A 21,576-nucleotide genomic window follows, 5' to 3' on the forward strand; every position below is an offset into this window, starting at 1 on the left:
ACTTTGCAATCACTGGTTTTTGATTGGCATACATTTTAAAGTGAAAAATCTGAGTCATTATCATTCTGTGTTGGAATTGCCCATCACTAAAAGACTTAGTAGTCCTATATATTCGACCTTTCATAGCTGATCTAGGATCATGTTTCACGCCCTTAGCCCTGCCTTTAACCATTGCACAGATAAACAACAAAACAGGTCTTGGACCTGTTGTTTGGGGGCAATAACCTATTATAGGTTATGTAGGTTTCCACACACAGTATAGTTATCCATACCATTTTTTATGATGCACAATGTAGGTCTATCCACTATTCAACATGTAGATCTTTTGAAAACGTGACTTCTACTTGTACTGGGGTAATGCTTACGCTTACGTACACCTTGTTATGAATAACATAGCTAAAACGCTGTGGGGAAAGCAGTAGGCGAAATGTCTACACCCGCTTAGGAAGTACAAAGCGCATAGGAAAACCTCGTGTTCTCTGTCAGAACTCTGGTTCGCTGTCCTTGGTGCTGAAAGCTGTGGGGCTGAATGCCGATTTCAGGATTTCTTCGTGCGGTGTGCATGGAAATACGACAGCAATGCCTCTTATTCCACACACTATTTTGCGTTGGTGCAACATATTGGCTTTTATAATGTGCAGTAAAGATCTGTAGGATATAGCATTTTAATATCGTAGACCTATGGCACACGGAGTAGACTAGGCTATATTGACTTTACTTCACAGCTTTTCAAGTTGGCAGTTTAGATGCCTCAACGAATAACGAAAAGTTGAGGGGCTTTAGATTATAGCCTACTTCGTTCAATTGAAAATACGTTCCCACGTGTTGGAAATGTGTCCTTACGTGATCGACTCTTTCAATAGGTAAAGGATCTTACTGTAACCTATAAAACGGCAAGATTCTAAAGCGTATTTTTCTGTTCAATCCACGACAAATTAATTATCAAGCAAGACATTTTGTCATTCCTGCGTGCCAGATATTATGTGGCAATTCGGTATTGTTAGACATCAAATTCCATATTAAGGAGAAAAAAAAACTTGATCTTTTTTAAATGGCATCAAATAGAACCAATGAGAAGCCCGACGAGGACGCGTTATAGCCAATTACATTCAGGCATCTCGATGCATCACGGTGGACGGAGCTACTCCGGGTATACTTCCGCGTGCATGCGTGCTCGTGTGTGTAGGTTGAATGGATGAAACAACGAGAGCGGAGAGGTATAGCGTTGCTGTGATACGGCCCTATATATTTGCTGACAGGACTATCTTCCTTTTAAAGACAACCTCCTCCTTACATTGGTTTTCACTTAGTGATGTCGCGTATTTGTGTGGTGAACCTGTAAAGAGCAAGACAGGCAGAAGCCAGCTTTTTTAATTATTTGATTCATTTTATTTCTTCAGTTATTTTTGATTTTATTTAATCCATTGGCTGAAAGGGACTCATTTCTGTATTTTGGTTAAATAAATATTTAATTTAATCATTTTATCTTGTTTATGTGTTGATTTATGTTTCCAAGTTTGAACTAAGAGAAAGGCCGAATTCATCTTTTTATAGCCTATTTGCAAGTGTCTTCTTCATTCTCTATTTTTAAAGAGATTGTTTGGCTAAGGACGTCCGTAACTTTCATTTGTAGAAACGGTAAGACATTTATTCATTATTAGCCTATGTGAAATCGATATTTTGTGACTTCCAAGTTTTATAACAATATGATTGTAGGCTATTGTTTAATATCGTAGCCTGCACTCTCATCGCATGAGAACCATAGCCAAATGTTCCAGTTACATTTTCGTTGTGGTCTATTTTTTTTTTCAGAGATTAATTGTGTAGAATTGCGATGCATAAATATGAATATCTCGATTAGATCAATCCATCTGCGCCTAGATTCTTTGCTACCCATGTCAAGCTACATTATGTGTGTCAGGTGAACGCGAATCTTTGGGTTTCGCATGTCTTATTGGTAACCAAGCCACGAGTGTGAATACTACAATATGCATTTGATGGGCTATAGGCAGCGCGTTGTCTTCAATAGTATTGGTTAAACTGGTTATGTATTCTGTAGTCTTCTTTTCTATACAATGGGAGTGACACATTTACTGATAAGTAAGCCGGTCTCTGCACATGGATGGTTATTTAGCTTATTACCAGTTTTACATGATTAGGGTCGCAATCCCAGACCCTATCCTACGTAACTAGGATAGGTTATGGTCTAAACTGCACGACAAAAAAAGTGCCATAGTTTTTTTTGTTGGGGGGGGGGGGGGGGGGGTGTCAACTATGGATTGGTGGTAGCCTTGCCTGCTTCATCGATTTAAAACTTGGTGCATTAATCCCTAAATACACGAATTGATAAGTACAACTAAACGCATGTCATTTATGCACTCACTCGTTTGACAATACGATTTGGATTGGCTATTTTAAACAGGCCCTGGAATTAATTGAAGAATCGATGATGTAGATCTAAGGTGTGAAACATTTTGCTTGCGAATTCACGTGCGATTTGCATTTAAATCCAGACTACCTGAGACTAGCCTATGCACCACGAAGACCCACATTCAGGTGGATGTCTACCAAAGGAGGCTGCTGAGGGGAGGTTCACTCATAATGGTTGGAACGGAGAGAATGGAATGGCATCAAAACACATGGAAACCATGTGTTTTGATGTACTTCATATCGTTCTACTCCAGCCATTACAACGAAGCGGTCCTCCACAATTAAGGTGCCACCATCTTCCTGTGATTTCTTCAAAAAAAAAGGCCGTAAATCAGAGATGCAGTGGTGGGACTTTCAAGGGCTCTATCCATTTTTAAAAGCATAATTAAAAGTACCCCAATCCTTTCACCTGCACCCTGCTTTAAATGGGCAATCTGAGATTGATACATCAATTTTAACTTTTAAATGAATTATATAGCCATAGATTATTTAATATTGATACATTCCCCTTAGGTCAACTGTGGTACCCTATCAGAACCCAGAATACATTTGTTTACTATTGTTTGTAAACAAACACTATGACCTAAACATGGTTTAAAACTATCATTTGAATTTCATGGAGGGTCAGTGTTTGTATCCATTGAATCTGTCTAAGAATTCCTCAGCTGTTAACCAAAAACAGTGGCGGGAATGGGCTTTGTTGTTTGCTACTGCAGATTGGCCCTTCAATTAGTCAAACTGAAGGAATTTCAAATTATAAAAAAATAATAAAAAAAACGAGGGCAAAAAATAAACAATTCATTGCACTAGGCTACAGGGTCTTCATTTTGATTCATGAATAGCTAGTTTTTCTTTTACTGTCTGGGACCTGGATGACCCATGGTCTGTGCACCTGATGCAAATTAAAATGTGCCTCCCTTCTATTTGGGCTGATTGACAAGTGGAATATTCCAAATCCTACAAATCCAAGTAAGATAACTCTGCTATTGGCTGCCTATCTTGTCGCTTTATTTAGGATGGTTACGTTCCCGCCACTGTCCAACCATTCTCGACCTTGCAAACTTTGGAGAAGGACCGGTCATTAGTTGCATGGACTTTCGTCAATTATACAAATTGTTGTAAAACTGTATTTATTACCCAAGGTAAGAACTGTAAATAATATTTTACTGTATCCAACGAAGAAGCCAAACCGTAAAAACAACTAAAGAAAATGGCATGCTCTTTCAAATGCTAAAGTTGCTAGCTAGTTTGGTCGTGAGCCAACCTTTTGCAGGGACATCTCAGCGTGGCTATCCACAGTATGTATTGGTTCACTTTCTAACGTCAGCCGGCTACATTTTGCACATGCATGATGTTTTTGCCCTTTTTTTGTTGTTGTTAGTCAATGTTTTGTACTGGTCCAGATAGCTAGTCCATTGTAGCCGACTAACATTTAGAAAGTGAACCAATGTATGCCAGCTAACTAAATAGGTCACGTTAGCTGCCGTAGACAATATATTAACGACGTGGCCACACTAGTTAACCCGCTTACTGTTAGTCTAGTTAACCAAATTTCAGTCACGGGTTTAGTTACCTGGTTAACTTATTTGATAGGCAACGCAGTGCTATAATGTTAGTTAGTGACCGGTCGGCTGAGGAACCTGGGTTGAAATAGTTGACTGTCTACTGCTTCGTTGAAGGCCATTTGAAACAGGCAGCGTGTTTTTAATTAGCCACGGGTCAATTGCTGGCTATGCAGTAACGTTATACCGGCATGCAGATTGTCATGCGGTTCATATCAAGATGTGTACCCACGAGTTGGCTTGTCACACAGTCAATACATTTAATATTAGTACTTGTATCTAGTTTATATGCACAGACTCGAGATAACAAATCACGGGTGCATATTCACCCATAGCACGCGATGTAGGAGACAATTGATTGGTAATGCAGCGCGAGGTCAGCACATTTTGTTACTCGAGCAATTAACGCAGGTGGCAAAGATGAGCTAATTGTAATGGCAGCTCTCGTCTCCCTGCATGCAGTGTGGCATTCCTCTCCGTGAAGCGCGCACCTAATTGAGGTATATTCCAGCTATTGAGGTAATTGCTGGTTCTGGTTGGTTCGAACTTGCAATCTTTTATAGCTAGCTATGGTATTAAAATATAACATTATGCATCCCACCCTCATGTGATTGTAAGGCCTGTGTTCCAGGTTGACGCCTCACATGGATGCTTTAATGCAACGATAAGGCACGAGGGGGTGTGGTATATGGCCAATATACCATGGCATGACGCAACGCCTTACCGTTATTATAAACTGGTTACCAATGTAATTCTGAGCGTTACGAATACATAGCCGTGGTAAACGGTTTTGTTATACCACGGCTGTCAGCCAATCAGCATTCAGGGCTCGAACCACCCAGTTTATAATTAATCTGAAACGGCCTCCAATCAGAATATGCTTGAATAGAAGTAGCACATGAAACTAACTGGGTTCAATGTCTGAACTTCTTAAAAATCTAACGTGTTATTACTGTATTTAGACATTAGTTCACTCATATTGTTATACCATTTGTCCACACCTCTCATGAAAGTAGTGTATGGACACATGGGGAAACAACTTTTCATCTAGTGGTTTATCATTTTCTGTTAGATTCTGTTACTTATTGGTCTTCTTATAGTTCGACCAGCGAAACAACACTCAGTTGGCATCCCTAGTGCTCACGGTTGTTATCTGACCTTGGGTACTGAACAAGCAATGTCTGTCGAGATGCTTCAGCATTGTCTCGGGCGTTTGTTTTCCAGTGAGTAGGCAGTCTGCAGTGAGTAATCAGTCAGAAGGTCATGAATAGATTACGAATCATCAAGGCAAGCAACTGGAAACGTGGCCAGTGAATATTTACTAGGAGGCTGCTGACTCATGTGTCCTCTCTGGTCTTGTAGGGAGGGGTGGTGGGAGGGCGTGGTTCAGTGCTTCCCTCTTGTAGCTAGCTCAAGTCTCATCTCTTCTCCCTGAACAATATTGCCACACTAAGCCAGGGATTCCCAAACTTGGTCCTCAGACTCCAAGTTTGCATGTTTTTTTTTTTTTTTTTTGTCCTAGCACTACACAGCTGATTCCTGTAATCAACTAATCATCCTTTGATAATTTGAATCGGCTGTGTAGTTTTAGGGCAAAATACAAAATGTGCACCCCCTTGGGGTCCTGAAGTTTGTGGAAATGCTGGCTTAGGACAAAGTAAAAAAATAAAAAATAGGTTTAAAATAATTCATTGGCAAGGTGGTAGTTGGTAAATATAAACTAGAATTTGCTTGCTATTTTTTAAGTTGATGTTCGGGGAACATAAATTGAACTACTTTCTTTTTGAATCTTTCCTGCAAGTCTCTAAAAGTTTCCAAGAATTGCTGTTATTCATTGGCCTAAGATGCTGTTTGGGCAATTCCCTTCCTCATATATCATGTTCCTTCCATGATTTCAACAGATACTGTGAGGGACATAAGAGGGGATACGAGTGGTTGTCTTGCTGTTTCTTTTTGAGCCCAGACATTTTAGCCTTTTCTAAATAAAAGGCTGCTGACAGAACGCTTAAAGCGCATGAGAGTGAGTGAACTTCCAAAGGCCATGTCAGTGTGCAGCCCTGTCAAGAGAAATGGGTTAGTTTACAGTGGGTGGTTCCAGCTGAAAAATGTTACTCCTGAAAATTCGAAACAAGTTCCTGTTCAAAAATTGCCCATTTTTATGTGAACAATTTCAAAATGTGCGTTTTTTTTTAAGGACGTGTGTTACAATCACCACTGGTCAAAACCAAGGTCCCAGCTCTATCTCCTTTCTCTCTGCAGTGAAGGAAGGTTGAGTCCTGTGGTGTAGATGGTATGTGGGGCTCACGCCCTCGCGCTATATGTTGGCCACAAGGTGTCCCTCCCCACAGTGTGTGCAGGTCATTACCCAAGGCCAGCAGCCGCAGTGTCCTTGGACCTGTATCTGCGTCATGGTAGACCACCCTCAACTCATGGCATGTGGTCCCCCCCCCCCCCCCCCCAAAAATGAAGCAGATGCTGTTTAGCCATGACTAAACTTCTCTGCCTTCTAATGCAGTGGTCAAAGCAGATAGCAATAGCTTTATTTATTTTTTCATAAATGTTTACATCACACACTCAAGTAGAACTCCTAGGGCTTACTTAAAAAAACATATATATAAAATGTTTTACTTGCTTGTAAAATGATTTAGCTTATTAAGTAGAAGTAGTAAATTCATTAGGCCCTAATCTACGCATTTCACATGAATGAGCAGGGGTGCAGCCCAGGCCCACCCACTGGGGAGCCAGGCCCAGCTAGTCAGAATGAGTATTTCCCCACAAAAAGGCTTTATTACAGACTGATATACTCAGTTTCATAAGCTGTCCGTGTGGCTCCCCCCCCCCGTAGGTGAAGCCAGATTTGGATGTCCTCGGCTGGCGTGGTTATACTTGGTCTAACGTTGTGAGGCCGGTTGGACATACTGCCAAATTCTCTAAAACATTGGTCACGGCTTATGGTAGAGAAATGAACATTCTAAACTCTGGCAACAGCTCTGGTGGACATTCCTGCTGTCAGCATGCCAATTGTATGCCCCCTCAACTTAAGACATTTGTGGCGTTGTGACAACTGCACATTTTAGTGGCCTTTTATTGTCCCCAACACAGGGTGCACCTGTGTAATGATCATGTTCAATCAGCTTCTTGATATGCCAAACCTGTCAGGTGGATGGATTATCTTGGCAAAGGAGAAATGCTCTTGAACAGGGATGGAAACACATTTGTGCATTTTGAGAGATATGCTTTTTTTGTTCGTATGTAGCATTTCTAGAATTTTATTTCAGCTCATGAAACATGGGACCAACACTTTACGTGTGTGTGTTGTATTTTCTTAGTCCTGTCTCTCAAAAGGTGCCATTTCTGTAACTATTGCAGTGCTGTAATAGCAAGAGTCGTGTGTGTGTGTGTGTGTGTGTGTGTGGGGCTTGGTTGTCTTAGCCAATTTGTGGTGGTAGAGTAGCTACTCCTGTGACGTGAACAAAATAAATGTCAGGGCTCATTGTAAGTGATGAAGTGCTATGCATTAATGTTCAAGGACACACACACACACACACACACACTGAAAAGGGCCCTTTGGAACACCCTGACCTTATCAACACAAAACTATGATTCTCCCGTAGTCTAGTACGGCCTGTGCATCTGCATGCTCCTTCCATGAAGTGCTAACTGCAGTCCTAAGAGATCAATAGTGTCATTTTAGCTGAGAAACACTGAGGGGCTGTTTTTTTTGCCGTCATTTTGAAGTGGGTGGCTGACTATCTAGTTAGCAGATGTTTGTTTCGCATCGGCATCGATTTCAGAAACGTTCTTTCAGAAATATCGTATACTTCGAACATGGAACGCCGTTGAGTTCAGGCAAATGAGGCCTATCTACTTCCCCCCCCCCCCCAGAGTCTGATCTCGTGCATGACGGTTTTATGTATCTGCGTCCAGTATGAAGGACATTAGGTGGTTTCGCTAGTTAGCAATTGTGCTAGCACCTTCCTTCAAACTGCACACAGACAAATGAAAAAATGTTAACCATGAGTTCATCTGACTGAGGAAGTAAATAAAAGGTCTCGCTGCCAAAATCCTGAACTATCCCTTTAACTCACATACCCAAGTAGACTTACGTTAAGTGTAAACTAATAGTGCGAAACCTACTGCTAATATCTGCAAGTCTGTGCAATGCATTTGTACACTTAACTAGATGCACTCACTGATGTCAATCAGTGGTCATTGCAAAGCACTCACCAGAGAAACGTATTTAGGCTACTCTGTTTTTCACAATCTGAAAAACAGAAAATATTAAATCCATTAAAGTTTTTTTTTTTTCTGTTCACAGAAAATTGCCTTAATCTGCATTTGCTGTACCTGCTCATATTTCTTTAAAAACAATTCCTTGATTTGATGTGGCTTGTGTGGAAGGTGAGGTTTCTTTTCCCACAGCATGCTCTTAACTCTAAACTGCCTAGTGTAGTGGAATTATCTGGCCCGTACGCTACCAGGGTTTTCCACAAGTACATAGAGTAGCCAGCCAGGCGTCCCCGATCCATGAGTGCTTGCCCCCCCCAGAGTTAGATTTTTTTTGTTTTTTTTTCTCCATCCGAAATACACAGCGAAATGGAGAACTTTATCGCGTGTACGTCCCAGATAGAAACAATTTGTGACAGTGTAGAAAGACAACTTTTACAGTTTTTTAAATGTATGAATTCAGTGTATTTAGTCGTTTTGGGTATCGTCTAGGGCTCTAGGCATATATGATCAGACCTATTTTCTAAGAGAACATTAAACCTGTCTTCTTGATTAGTCCTATTTACAGTTTTTACTGCAAGATATATGAATTGTCACTGTTCATGTTATCTATTAACCTCTAGTGAGACCCCATCCCGTGAACGGGACCGTTGTCATCTGACACTAATTAGCATAACGCAATGGACATAAATATTCCTATTCATGAAAATCACAAGTGAAATATATTGAGACACAGCTTAGCATTTTGTTAATCACCCTGTCATCTCAGATTTTCAAAATATGCTTTACAGCCAACGCTAGACAAGCATTTGTAAGTTTATCGATAGCCTAGCATAGCATTTTGTCCAGCTAGCAGCAGGTAACTTGGTCACGGAAATCAGAAAAGCAATCAAATTAAATCGTTTACCTTTGATGAGCTTCAGATGTTTTCACTCACGAGACTCCCAGTTAGATAGCAAATGTTCCTTTTTTCCAAAAATATTATTTTTGTAGGCGAAATAGCTCCGTTTGTTCTTCACGTTTGGCTGAGAAATCGCCCGGAAATTGCAGTCACGAAAACGGCGAATAATATTCCACATTAGCTCCATAATATTGACAGAAACATGGCAAATGTTTATAATCAATCCTCAAGGTGTTTTTCAAATATCTATTCGATAATATATCCATCGGGACAATTCGTTTTTCAGTAGGACCGATTGGAGTAATGGCTACCTCTGTATTTTACGCGAGAGTCACCCTGGTAGCCATCTGTTGACCACTTGTGCAATGTAGCCGCCTACGGGTATTCTTCAACATAAATGCGTGAAACTACGTCACAATGCTGTAAACACCTTGGGGAATACGGAGAAAAAGTAATCTGGTTGATAGACAATTCACTGCTCAATAGGGACACATTGGAACGCAGCGCTTTCAAAAGATGAGGCACTTCCGGATTGGATTTTTCACCAGGTTTCGCCTGCAACATCAGTTCTGTTATACTCAGACAATATTTTTACAGTTTTGGAAACTTTAGTGTTTTCTATCCTAAGCTGTCAATTATATGCACATTCTAGCATCTTGTCCTGACAAAATATCCCGTTTACTATGTTTTTCTCCAAAAATGAAAATACTGCCCCCTAGTCAAGGTTAAAACAAATTGCGTAAATGGCCCACCTTTATCTTGAAAAATTAAATTAATGTTTAAATTGAAAGGGTTTTCAGTCTTAAGCAGTGGTCTAAAGTGCCACCAATTTGGTCGCATATTTATTTATTTATTTTACCTTTATTTAACCAGGTAGGCTAGTTGAGAACACCTTTATTTAACCAGGTAGGCAAGTTGAGAACAAGTTCTCATTTACAATTGCGACCTGGCATATGCAACTAGATAGTTTGCTTTGTGACCAGGAGTTTTTTTTTATTTTGGGCTATGCGACTATGGGAAAAAGTCTCCCAGATGATGATTTATTGTCATGTGGATTCGCTGTAGTGTTGAGTGCCCTAGAGACGAGCAAATGCAAAGTCGTTTAGCGTCTTGGTCGCTCCATTACTACAGTGGAGACGGCCTCCTTCTAGTTCAACCAGGTCAACAGATCTGACCTGTATTACAGAGCGCAACATTTTTTAAAACTTCCTATAGCGGCTCACTGGGACTGCTTTTTACATAGTGGGCTGTTCTAAAACTACTCATGCTTCGATGCCGTTAACCATTTGTTTCCTCTTTGTTCAGTCGTGCTATCTCATTGGCTAACTAGCTAAACCTGGTAACCTGAACAGTAGATCCATACATTTGGGGGCACAGTGAGAACTTGATGTTCTTAAAGAGACGGTGTACAATTTTCTATGTAAATGGCATCTCAACAAGAAATGGTGCTTTTACACAATGTGGCAACCTAATAGTCCACAAATGACTTTGTAATCTCAACGACGGGTATTCGTATGAACATTATGGCTCTTTATAATAAATAAATGTATTTTCAGGGTTACATATTAGTTTCTAGCCCACCGCGTGCTTCAAAAGTAGCCTTTTATTGGGCCGATATGAATTGTAGTTATCTCAATCAATAAAAATAAATCTTTCTTTGGTGTTCCTTACTTTGTTGGGAGTATCAGTGCCACGTTTTTATTTATTTAGAGCCCCGGTCTTATTATATATTTATGGTTTTATGTAGCCTAAATTTAATAAATTATCATTAGGTTGGGCTCTATAAAATCAGTTTTTGCATGATTCCATCTTGGGCTTTTCCCAAATATATAAATATATATTTTTTTTGTCCACAATGTTTAAACCAGGAGACCATGTTGAAGGTCTGGGGAAAAATATGATGAATGTAGATTTATGGGTGTAGTTAACATTTTTAATTCACACTTAGCGAGAGGTCGGTTGTTGTATAGCGATGTGTTTTGTAGCGCACATTTAATGGTCGAGTTTACAAAGCAAGTACCCACTAGATTGATTTTAAAATAATCATCGTCATTCTGGCAGGTAGGCTACTTCGTCGTTAACATTTTGATAAGGTTAGCCTGTTTTCACTAGCGTCATCGCTAACGGCTACACAGAGGGAGACGAGAGCATCGCAGACGGCGACGTTTCTCATTGCCTCTTGAGAAAGTTGCAGGAAGTACGAATCATGAATGCATTCTGTTCATGTTTTTATGATACACTTGGGCAAATTTAGTTCATTTTCAATCCATTTAGTTGGTTCCCTAAGAGAAATACTTTTGAAACGTGTTTCAATGCCTTGATTCCGTGAGGGCCGTAATGGTCATATTTGGAATGAGGCTCTCCACTACCTACTGTTCCTGCAGTGATTTGCCATCTTCAAATGTTTTCATATTGTTTTTTTTGCAGGTAATCGCCAACAAGTCTAGGCCTCTAGGCCAGTAGCATATGCACATTTTTAAGGAGCTTAAGACTGTCAGCCAATCAACATCCGAGGCTCGAACCGCCCAGTTTATAATATTATGTATCCATCCACATTGCAGGATTTGAACGGCGAAAGGGGCGTAGGAGAGAGACTATCCAATCGGACACCTTTAAAAAAAAAAAGAGTCAACACTTGCTGTTCACTTGTCAATCACAGCTCAGGACAACAATAGACTGCGCCACAACTCTGGCTGGCTGTATGAAACGTGCAAAATAAAATGTGTCAACAATTTAGGCTAAGTGGGTTTAGATTCATCGGTACCACTTGCATTACATGGGGATGTGCAAATTCACTAGGGTCATGCTTTTTCCCTCTCCTCTGTGTAAAGAAATTTTACTGCAACCAACCACAACACCCACAAATTGTCCCCGGGAGGCAGGACAGACTGCGTTTCCCTGTCATCGCCTGCTTCGACAGGCTCCTTCCTATCCTATCAACAGATCGCGAGAAGATGCATATCGCTCATTCTAGCTTAGTCTGTCGAGCGCTCTCGTCTAATTTTAAACTTTTAAAAAGAGAAGTAGCGAAGTTAATATGAAGTCGGGGAAAAAAATATAGTCTGACCACGTAAAGGCCGGCTCTAATGGAAAACACTGGGTTGCAGCTCTAGTTCAAGTTTTATTAATGAACTTTAACCTGGAAGTATTTGTTGGAACTAATGTTATTTCTGTAAAGGCTTTTATTGCATTTAATCACAGGCTGTAATAAATCTTGCCACCTTTTTATTTTTTTAATTTTTGATTCTCATGTTAGTAGCAGTTCTTTGTAGTTGGTAATTCTGCAGTGGTAGAATTCTTTGTCATATTAAATAAAAAAAGCATCATGTGCACAATGAGTCTATTCTTAGGGGGAAAATTTAAAGCTGCATATCTGTTATTAGTCACCACCTACACGTGTGTATGTACTAAACAAAAATATAAGCTCGACGTGTAATGTGTCGATCCCATGTTTCATGAGCTGAAATTAAAGATCCCAGAAAATGTTCCACACGCACAATTTATAATTTCTCTCAAATGTTGTGCATATTCCTGTTAGTGAGCATTTTTCTCCTTTGCCAAGATAATGCATCCACCTGACAGGTGTGGTGTATCACGAAGCTGATTTTTAAACAGTCATTGCATTAGTGCACCTTGTGCTGGGGGACAAAAGGCCACTCTAAAATGTGCAGTTTTGTCACACCATACAATGCCACAGATGTCTCATGTTTTGAGGGAGTGTACAAGTGGCATGTTGACTGCAGGAATGTTTCCAGAGAATTGAATAGACATTTCTCTAAAATAAGCCGCCTCCAGCATTGTTTTAGAGAATTTTGGCAGACAACGTGTATGGTTTCGTGTGGGAGAGCGGTTTGCTGATGTCAATGTTGTGAATAGATTGCCCAATGCTGGGGTAATGGTACACAATTGCATTTTTATCAATGGCAATTTGAATGTACAGAGACCCTGACAATATCCTGAGGCCCATTGTCGTGCCATTCAGCCACCGCCATCACCTCATGTTTCAGCGTGATGATTCTCGGCCCCATGTCGCAAGAATCTGTACATAATTCCTGGAAGTTGAAAATGTCCCAGTTCTTCTGTGCCCTGCAGACTCACAAAATATGTCACCCATTTGCGCAAGTTTGGGATGCTCCGGATCAATGTGTTCCAATATCATCATCTTGGCGTTGAAGAGGAGTGAGACAACATTCCACGATCAACTGCCTGATCAACTCTATGCGAAGGAGATGTGTTGCGCTGCATGAGGCAAATGGTCACACCAGATACTGACTGGTTTTCTGATCCACACCCCTACTTAATAAAAAAAAAAACAATAAGGCATCTGTGACCAACGGCTGCATATGTTAGCCATGTGACATCCATAGGAGATTAAGGAATTTATTTCAATTGACTGATTTCCTTCTATGTACTGTAACTCAGTGAAGTATTTTGAAATGGTCACATTTTTATAGTTTTGTTCAGTGTATTTTAGTAAGGGGTAGAAATGGCGATGGATAACTTTTGCCGTCGTGAAAGCAGTCCATTTGGAGCTAATCGAAAGTTCAGAGGGATTGCAGCATCCACAGGATGCCATTGTCCCACTGTCTCTATTGATTAACTGGCATGATTCATTCAGTAGAATGTCTTTCCCACTTAAACACCCCAGCAAAGTGTCTTCTGAACCCTATTAATTAGCCTGGACACTAATCAATGAGACAACCTGCACCCCCCCCCCCCCCCTTTGGCCCTCCAAGACCAGGCTTGAGTAGAGGTACATAATCCGACTAACTGAAACGACATGTAACCTGGAGCCAGATTTCAGTAGTGCAACACTAACTTTGTATGATAATATGACCGAGCCAGTATGTTTAGGTTCTAAAGGCAGCTGGTCATGAAATATTGACTAGTAAGAGTGTCAGAAGTAGACATCTTTTCACCTTATTTAAACGGACACATTTACCCCTTTTTTAAATTAAGCTTTCTCTACTGTCTTTGCCAGGTGTAGTTGGTTTTCATGACGTGCATAGCCCCCCCCCCTGTGTGAAAAGGGTTGTGGGATTCAAGAGAACCAGTAACTAAGCATGCTGCATTTTAATTAGTCTTTTTCAAGGGAGTCTGCTCAGTGAGGTAAAATGGAGGTGGATGGGTTTAGCCTAGCACACTGGTTTAAAAAAACAAACAAAAAACTGAGTTTTTATTTTTTTTAAAGAACTGCTCAGCAAGGCCTCCAGGGGGACAAGATGCACCATGCTCAAATGCCAGGGATGAGGCTGCTGGTTGGCTGCACACGCACAAAGCCTGTACTGGGACAGATTTTGAGGCAGAGCCTTGCCAAGTTCCATTTTCTAAGTGTTTATCTAAATGAAATATTTGTGCCTTGTGGCATTGTCTCCAGTGGGACAATGGCCAATGTTTATACTTTTGTACTTCTAATTAAAGGTGACGCTAAGAATGGGAGGTGACAAAGCGAGTCTTTCTTCCCTCAACATTTGGGTGTTTCATTTGGGTGTTTGGTGGCACCGTTGTCTGTTTTGGCCCAATTTGGAGAGACTAGGCTTTTTTTTGTTTGTTTTTGTTGAAGTAATGTTAACATTCTATTAGGGGAGAGTGAGTTGATATGTAAATGGCCTTCATTCCCTGGGTGTTTGGTGGCACCGTTGTCTGTTTTGGCCCAATTTAGAGAGACAAGGCTTTTTTTTGTTTGTTTTTGTGTTTGTTGGGACGTAATGTTAACATTCTATTAGGGCAGAGCGAGTTGATATGTAAATGGTCTTCATTCCCTCGTTCTCGTCCGCACTGACCTGTAAAAGGGTGACCGGTATGAAAGCATTATGGGCTTTTACCTTTCACCTGTTGCATTGTTTTACACGTCGGGGTCCTGTATTCAGTGTTTCACGGAAGTGCTGAACTAGGATCAGGTTCTTATGATCTAAAAAGGCTAATCTGATCCTAGATTGCTGTGAATACGGTGCCTGTTAAGATGTTGAGGACCGGAGTGGGGGGGGGGGGGGGGGGGGGGGGGGGGGGGGGGGGGGGGGTAGCGGTGCCTAACTTTACAACCTGATTTTCTTGGTATTCTCAGCTTAATGTATTTTTTTTTACATTTATTGATGGGATTTATTTCTTAACAAATCAGCCAGGTTTCAGTGGAGGCTGCCGAGAGGAGAATGGCTCATAATAATGGAATGGTATCAAACGCATGGAAACTGGTGGATGTATTTGATTCCGCTCCAGCCATTACATTGGGGAGGGAGGGGGGGAGGTTCTCTTCTGCACTGTTCAACCAATCCAGTAAATGTGGAGGAGGAGTTTGTAGTTGGACTCTGCAGAGGCTACAGCTAAGAGTGAAGGCAGTTTTCTGTCAACCTAGGAGATGAGATGGAGCTCTTGTGAAGTTTCAAATGAGTGGATTTGTCTAGTTCAGCCGCACCCGTTGCTGACAGGTGTATAAAATCAAGCACACAGCCACGCCCTCTCCGAAGAGAAACATTGGCAGTAGAATGGCCTTAGTGAAGAGCTCAGACTTTTTTTCAATGTGGCACCGTCATAGGATGCCACCTTTACAAAAAGGCAGTTTGCCAAATGTCTCCCCCCCCCCCCCCCTTTGCTAGAGCGTCCTTGGTCGACCATAAGTGCTGTTATTGTGAAGTAGAAAAGTGTAGGAGCAACAACGGCTCAGCTGCAAAGTGGTAGGCCACACAAGCTCACGGAATGGGACTGCTGAAGTGTTTGGCGCGTAAAAATTCTGTCCTCGGTTGGAACACTCACTACGGAGTTCCATACTGCGTCTGGACACAACGTCGGCGCAATAAATGTTTGTTGGGAGCTTCATGCATTGGGTTTCCATGGCTGAGCATGGAAGACTAAGCACAAGACTTAAGATCACCATGCGCAATGCAAAGCGTCGACTGGAGTGGTGTGACGCTCGCTGCCATTGGACTTTGGGACAGTGGAATCTGGGTTTGGCTGACGCAAGAAGAACACTACCTGCCCCAATGCATAGTGGCAACTGTAAAGTTTGGTGGCAGATTAATAATGGTTTGAGCTGAGCCCATAAGTTCCAGTGACTGGGAAACCTTAACGCAACAGCATGCATACAATGACATCATAGACGATTCTGTGCTTCCAACTTTGTGGCAATGGTTTTTGGTAAGTCTCTTTCCTGTTTCAGCATGACATTGCCCCCCCCGTGCGCAAAGTGTGGTCCGTACAAAAATTGTTTGTCGATTTGGTGTGGAAGAATTTGACTGGCCTGCACAGAGCCCTGACCGAAACCTCAACGAACAGCTTTGGGAAGAGTTGGACCGCCGATCTCAGGCTAGGCCTAATCGCCCAACATCAGTGCCCGACCTCATGAATGGAAGCAAGTCCCTGCAGCGATGTTCCGGAATCTAGTGCAAAGCCTTCTCCACTCTTCAGGGGCTGTTATAGCAGCAAAGAGGGGACCAACTCCATATTTATACCCGTGATTTTGTAATGAGCCGTTCGATGGGATGTTCCACGTACACACACACTACATGGCCAAAAGTGTTTTCATTAAACCAGCCAGTTCTGACAGTCAACTTTTTTTTTTAAATATATTTTTAATTTGTATAAATTCTAACGACTCAATGGATTATTAACCTTGAGGTGAAGTGTAGGCCCTACATTGATATTTGGTCTGGAGATGAAAATGAAATTAATCCATTGTTTTGATCATCTGAAGGGCTACCCATTTAATGATAAAAGCCACACCAGTCAGATGAAGGGCTGTTCAAGCATGACTAAGAGCAGAAAAGCCAGAGTACACACCATGTTGGAAATAATTCTAGTCCCGCCATGTTCAGCCTAACTGATCTCATTATGGTGTCCTTGTGACTGCCACTACTGTTGTAAAGAGCTGTGTAATTCTGTGCGGTCAGCTGTAGAGCCCTAGTTTAGTTACAGCATTGACCTTGGTAGAGGGGACATTACTACCTAAAAGCCTGTTGATGTTGCCTCACTGTAGAAGTTTGGCATACTCTGTTGGTTTTAGGTTGACTGTCCTGGTTGCTGGCTTTGGCTTTTTTTTTGACTGCCTGAAACATAAATCTAGGGGAAACATGCATTGTGATAATACTCTAAATATTCATTAGAAATGCTACCGTCTAACAACTTAACCTTCAACCTGTTGTTCAACTATAGTTATCTAACAAGAAAACACGCTAGCTTGGTTTTGTCTCATCTAAATTTAGTAATATGTAATCTTCCTCGAACACTTGTAGCCAATGGGTAAATACAGAAAGGTTAGTTTCAATTGAGATGTGTTAAGGTACATCATGTGGGTTATGATGTACAGCGCTAAGAGTCATGGGTAAAACTGAAGGTGTTTTATTCTTTTCAGCTTTGTCCGGCTAAGTAAACATAAGTGACTATTGGAGTTCATGGGGAGACGATAAACCATTGATTTTAAAGTGTATTTGTTTCAAACAATTCAAAGCAAGCTGTCTTTTCATAGTTCGATGTCGGTCTGTTGCCAGTGGCAACATTGCTTCTGGATTGCACTTTTGTGCATGTATTTGAGTGGGCTGCAGATTCTCGTGTCTATTAAACTACCCTGAGCATCGAACCATTTTGCAGTTGTGACTTCAAGAGCTCAAACGGTCCTGTTCCTACCAATAAAATATTGATTTTTAAAATGCGACACAGGGGCTTAGTCTTGTGTTCATATTTTAAAGAAATGCATACATTAATTGACTTGTCATTATCCTAAACATCATATTGAAATGTAAGTGTAAATTAGAGCGTGCTGGTCATCAGGGCTCAGACATAACTGTACCATATTACGATTTTTGACTGTGTTTCTGCATTGGTTTTATTAGTCGCAAAGGTAGTGACTTCACGATAAGAGCCCATGTGTGCTGATTGCATGTTTGCACTAAACTGAGTAGCGCTTGATACATGTACATTGAGCAAAAATTATAAACGCAACATGTAATGTGTTTTGGTTTCATGAGCAGAAATAAAAGATCCCAGAAATGTTCCAGACGAACGAGAAGCTTATTTCTCCCCCCCCCAAAATTTGACATTTGTTTATCGCTGCCAAGATAATCCATCCACCTGACAGCTGTGGCATATCAAGAATCTGCTTAAACGGCATCATCAATACACAGGGGGGGACCTTGTCCTCGGGACAATAAAAGGGCACTAAAATGTGCAGTTTTCTTACAACGCAATGCCACAGATGTCTCAAGTTGAGGGCGCGTGCAATTGGCATGCTGACTACAAGCATGTCCACTGTTGAATGTTAATTTCTCTACCATAAGCCGCCTCCAATGTCGTTTTAGAGAATTTGGCAGTACCTTCAACCGGCCTCACAATCACATACCACGTGTATGGCATCGTGTGTGCGAGCAGTTTGCTGATGTCGACATTGTGGGAAAAAAAATGCCCCATGGTGGGGTTATGGTATGGGGCATGCATAAGCTAGACAATGAACACAATTGCATTTTATCAATGGCAATTTGAATGCACAAAGATACCTTGAGATCCTGAATCTGCCGCCATCACCTTATGTTTCAGCATGGTGAAGCACGGGCCAAGGTCGCACTGCTCTGTACAACATTCCCGGGAGGCTGAAAATGTCAGTTCTTCCATGGCTTGCATACTCATACACCCATTGAGCATGTTTTGGATGTTCTGGATCAACTCCCACGACGGAGTTTTCCAGTTCCCTCCTATATCCAGCAAAATTCGCACCGCCATTGAGGAGGGGGACAACATTCCACAGGACACAATAAACAGCCTGATCAACTCTATGTGACGGAAGTGTGACGCTGCATTAGATATGGTCACACTAGATACTGGCTGGTTTTCTGATCCACCTGACCCCTACCTTTTTAAGGTATCTGACCAACCGATATATATCTGTATTCCCAGTCATGTGACATCCCCATAGCTTGGGGCCTAATTAATATATTTTAATTGACCAATGAGAATTTTTTTATTTAAAAAAAAAATAAATTCTATGAACTGTAACAGCCTTTGAAATGGTTGCCTCTATTTTTTTGGGGGGGTCAGTGATTTAACACTTCCACTGCTTTGAGAGGTTTCCTTTTTCCAAGTCATGCTTAGCTTTGTTTTCTGGTTACATTTATAGCAGTTAAAGATTTTTTATTTTATTTTTTAACTAGGTGATGTTTCCATTTGACTACAGCTTTCCAAAAAAAATATATATATATAATTTTTTAAAATTTGTAATACCATAGTCTCCAGAGGGAGATCTGTCATGCTTTGTTGTGGTTGAACTGGACCTTCCTCAGACTTCGACTGTGGCGAAACGTATCCACTTTGATTATTAGTGATTTTGATGTAGCAAGGCTTGGACAGCCTTGTCTACCCTGATGAAGACAGCTTGGCTGTCGATACGTTGCTAATTACATTTTTTGCATCTGAGCTCCTAGAGTGTGCGGCTCTTTTATTTTCAAGTGTTCTACTCCGCTAGCCAGCACCTCGCCTAAATAGCTGTGCGTTTATTTTTCTTCTAGATCGCAAGGCTTGGATTTACCTGACTTGTTGTGGTTATAACCTGGCTTAGGGTTATAAAGACCTGACTGTAGCCCAATGTGTCTCATGTGATCAAGCAAAAGGTCATTTTGAATTGACATCAGATTGGGGGGGAGGTGCTTTTAAGTGCTTTGTGAGCTACTTGATCATTGGTTAGTGAATGTCAGGATAATAAAAAGCAGTGGCTCTATATCGGGCGAGCTTCAGATGTAAGCTGTACTGTGCAACTCTATGGGTTTTTACTCTGACGCAGCCCATCCATTCAACTAATTATCATTACTCATGCTTGTTGTTCCTGTTTTGCGTGGCCTGATTTCTTTTTTTTTCTTTCTTCTAACTCCCTACAGATATTTCCTCCCGTTTTCATTTCTGCTCCTTCCTAAAGATGACTTACTTATTATGACCTACCCTCTCCCAACAATGAAGTGATTCCCCCCCCCGACTTGCTTTTGTTCCGTTGAATCTAACATGCAGTGCTTCTTGTGTCCCATATTTGCAGACGGCAACTCCAAACTAACATGGCAGTCAGACTGTGCGACGTGGCTTCTCTGCTTAGAAGTGGTTCGTGGGCGGCAGAGCCTTGGACTGGGGTTGGTTGCACTTCATCTTCAATTCATTTGGGCCAAATTTTTATTTTTAAATGCTCATCGTGTCAAGGCCATACCAAGGACTGACTAGCTCACACCAATTTTGCCAGAAATGTCTTTTGTGTTCAATATTAGGCTAATTTACGGTTGCTTTTTCCACTTTGGTTACGAGAAACTTGTGGTAGTCTGTCCCTTTGGTATGGTCTAAAACTGTCACTTTGATAATGACTGTTAATGTATGCACTTAAAGCAGTATAGCATTTGAAATACTTGTAGGGAGATGTAGTTTTTTTGTAGAAGGTCCCCTTGCACATTTTTTGTTTTTGTAGTCCCAGTATTTTCACGGTTGTAGTCTAGCAACTGTATTTGTATTCACAACACTGACTTGAATGATGGAGATGACCTACTGATTTTCACGGTCCGTTAGGGCTGGGGATTGCCAGGGACGTCACGATACTTAGGTGGCGATAGGATATATTATGCGATTTCTTTATGTATTGTGATTCAATATTGCGATTTGATGTTCCAAACATATTGCTCACTAGGTCTGCTGCAGAGACGTGTGAGAATAAGAAAATGTGATTTTGATCAGTCATGGAAATAAATGCTGAGAAATGATGGCTCACTATTTACAAATAGGATGAAAAATACCTGAGTTTTGGCGAAGTTACTGCCAACTAGCGCTGACTAACGCAACCTAGCAAAAAATGGATAAATCCTTGGAGTCAAAGTAGCGATATTTCGGCCAAAATAATATTGTGGTATGCCCCCCTTTTTAAAATTATAATTACATTTCCCCCCCAATCATTACTATATATACGGTCGTGGCCAAAAATATTGGCTCCCTTGCAATTTTTTGTCAAATAATGCCCCATTTCTATCAGAAAACGGAAGTTCACATACAATTTAGTTTGGAGTCATTAAAAATAGTTTTTCAACCACTCCACAAATTTCTGGTTAATAAACTATAGTTTTGGCAAGTTGGTTAGGACATTTTCCCAACAATTGTTTACAGACCTATTTTATTTTTAATTTAAAAATGTTTTTTAATTATTTTTTAAAATTCACTATCACAATTCCAGTGGGTCAGAAGTTTACATACATTGTGTTGACTGTGCCTTTTTTAAACAGCTTGGAAAATTCCAGAAAATGTCATGGCTTCTGATAGGCTAATTGACATAATTTGAGTCAATTGAAGGTGTACCTCTGGATGTATTTCAAGGCCTACATCTTCACACGGTCCTTGGCTGTTATTCATCTCTAGGAGACAGAACGCGTCTCCTTGAGCGTTATGACGGCTGCGTGGTCCCATGGTGTTTATACTTGCATATTATTGTTTGTACAGATGAACGTGGTTCCTTCA

General features: G+C 41.0%; 1 protein-coding gene across 5 annotated transcripts in view; it reads left to right on the forward strand.

Moving 5' to 3' along the window:
- Positions 1 to 1,194: 1,194 nt before the first annotated feature.
- elavl2 (ELAV like neuron-specific RNA binding protein 2) overlaps positions 1,195 to 21,576 on the forward strand; it is a 53,369-nt gene continuing 32,987 nt past the window's right edge. The window contains exons 1-2 of one of the 5 annotated variants that reach the window (XM_036958292.1): positions 1,195 to 1,638; positions 20,126 to 20,216. In XM_036958292.1, coding sequence (XP_036814187.1) covers positions 20,145 to 20,216 — 72 coding nt within the window. In that variant the 5' untranslated portion in view covers positions 1,195 to 1,638; positions 20,126 to 20,144. Of the gene's footprint in view, positions 1,639 to 3,414; positions 3,573 to 20,125; positions 20,217 to 21,576 lie in introns of those variants that run through there. The other 4 variants (XM_036958290.1, XM_036958291.1, XM_036958293.1 and 1 more) reach the window with 4 other exon arrangements.

This window comes from Oncorhynchus mykiss, chromosome 21 (assembly GCF_013265735.2).
Source record: "Oncorhynchus mykiss isolate Arlee chromosome 21, USDA_OmykA_1.1, whole genome shotgun sequence".
NCBI lineage: Eukaryota > Metazoa > Chordata > Actinopteri > Salmoniformes > Salmonidae > Oncorhynchus > Oncorhynchus mykiss.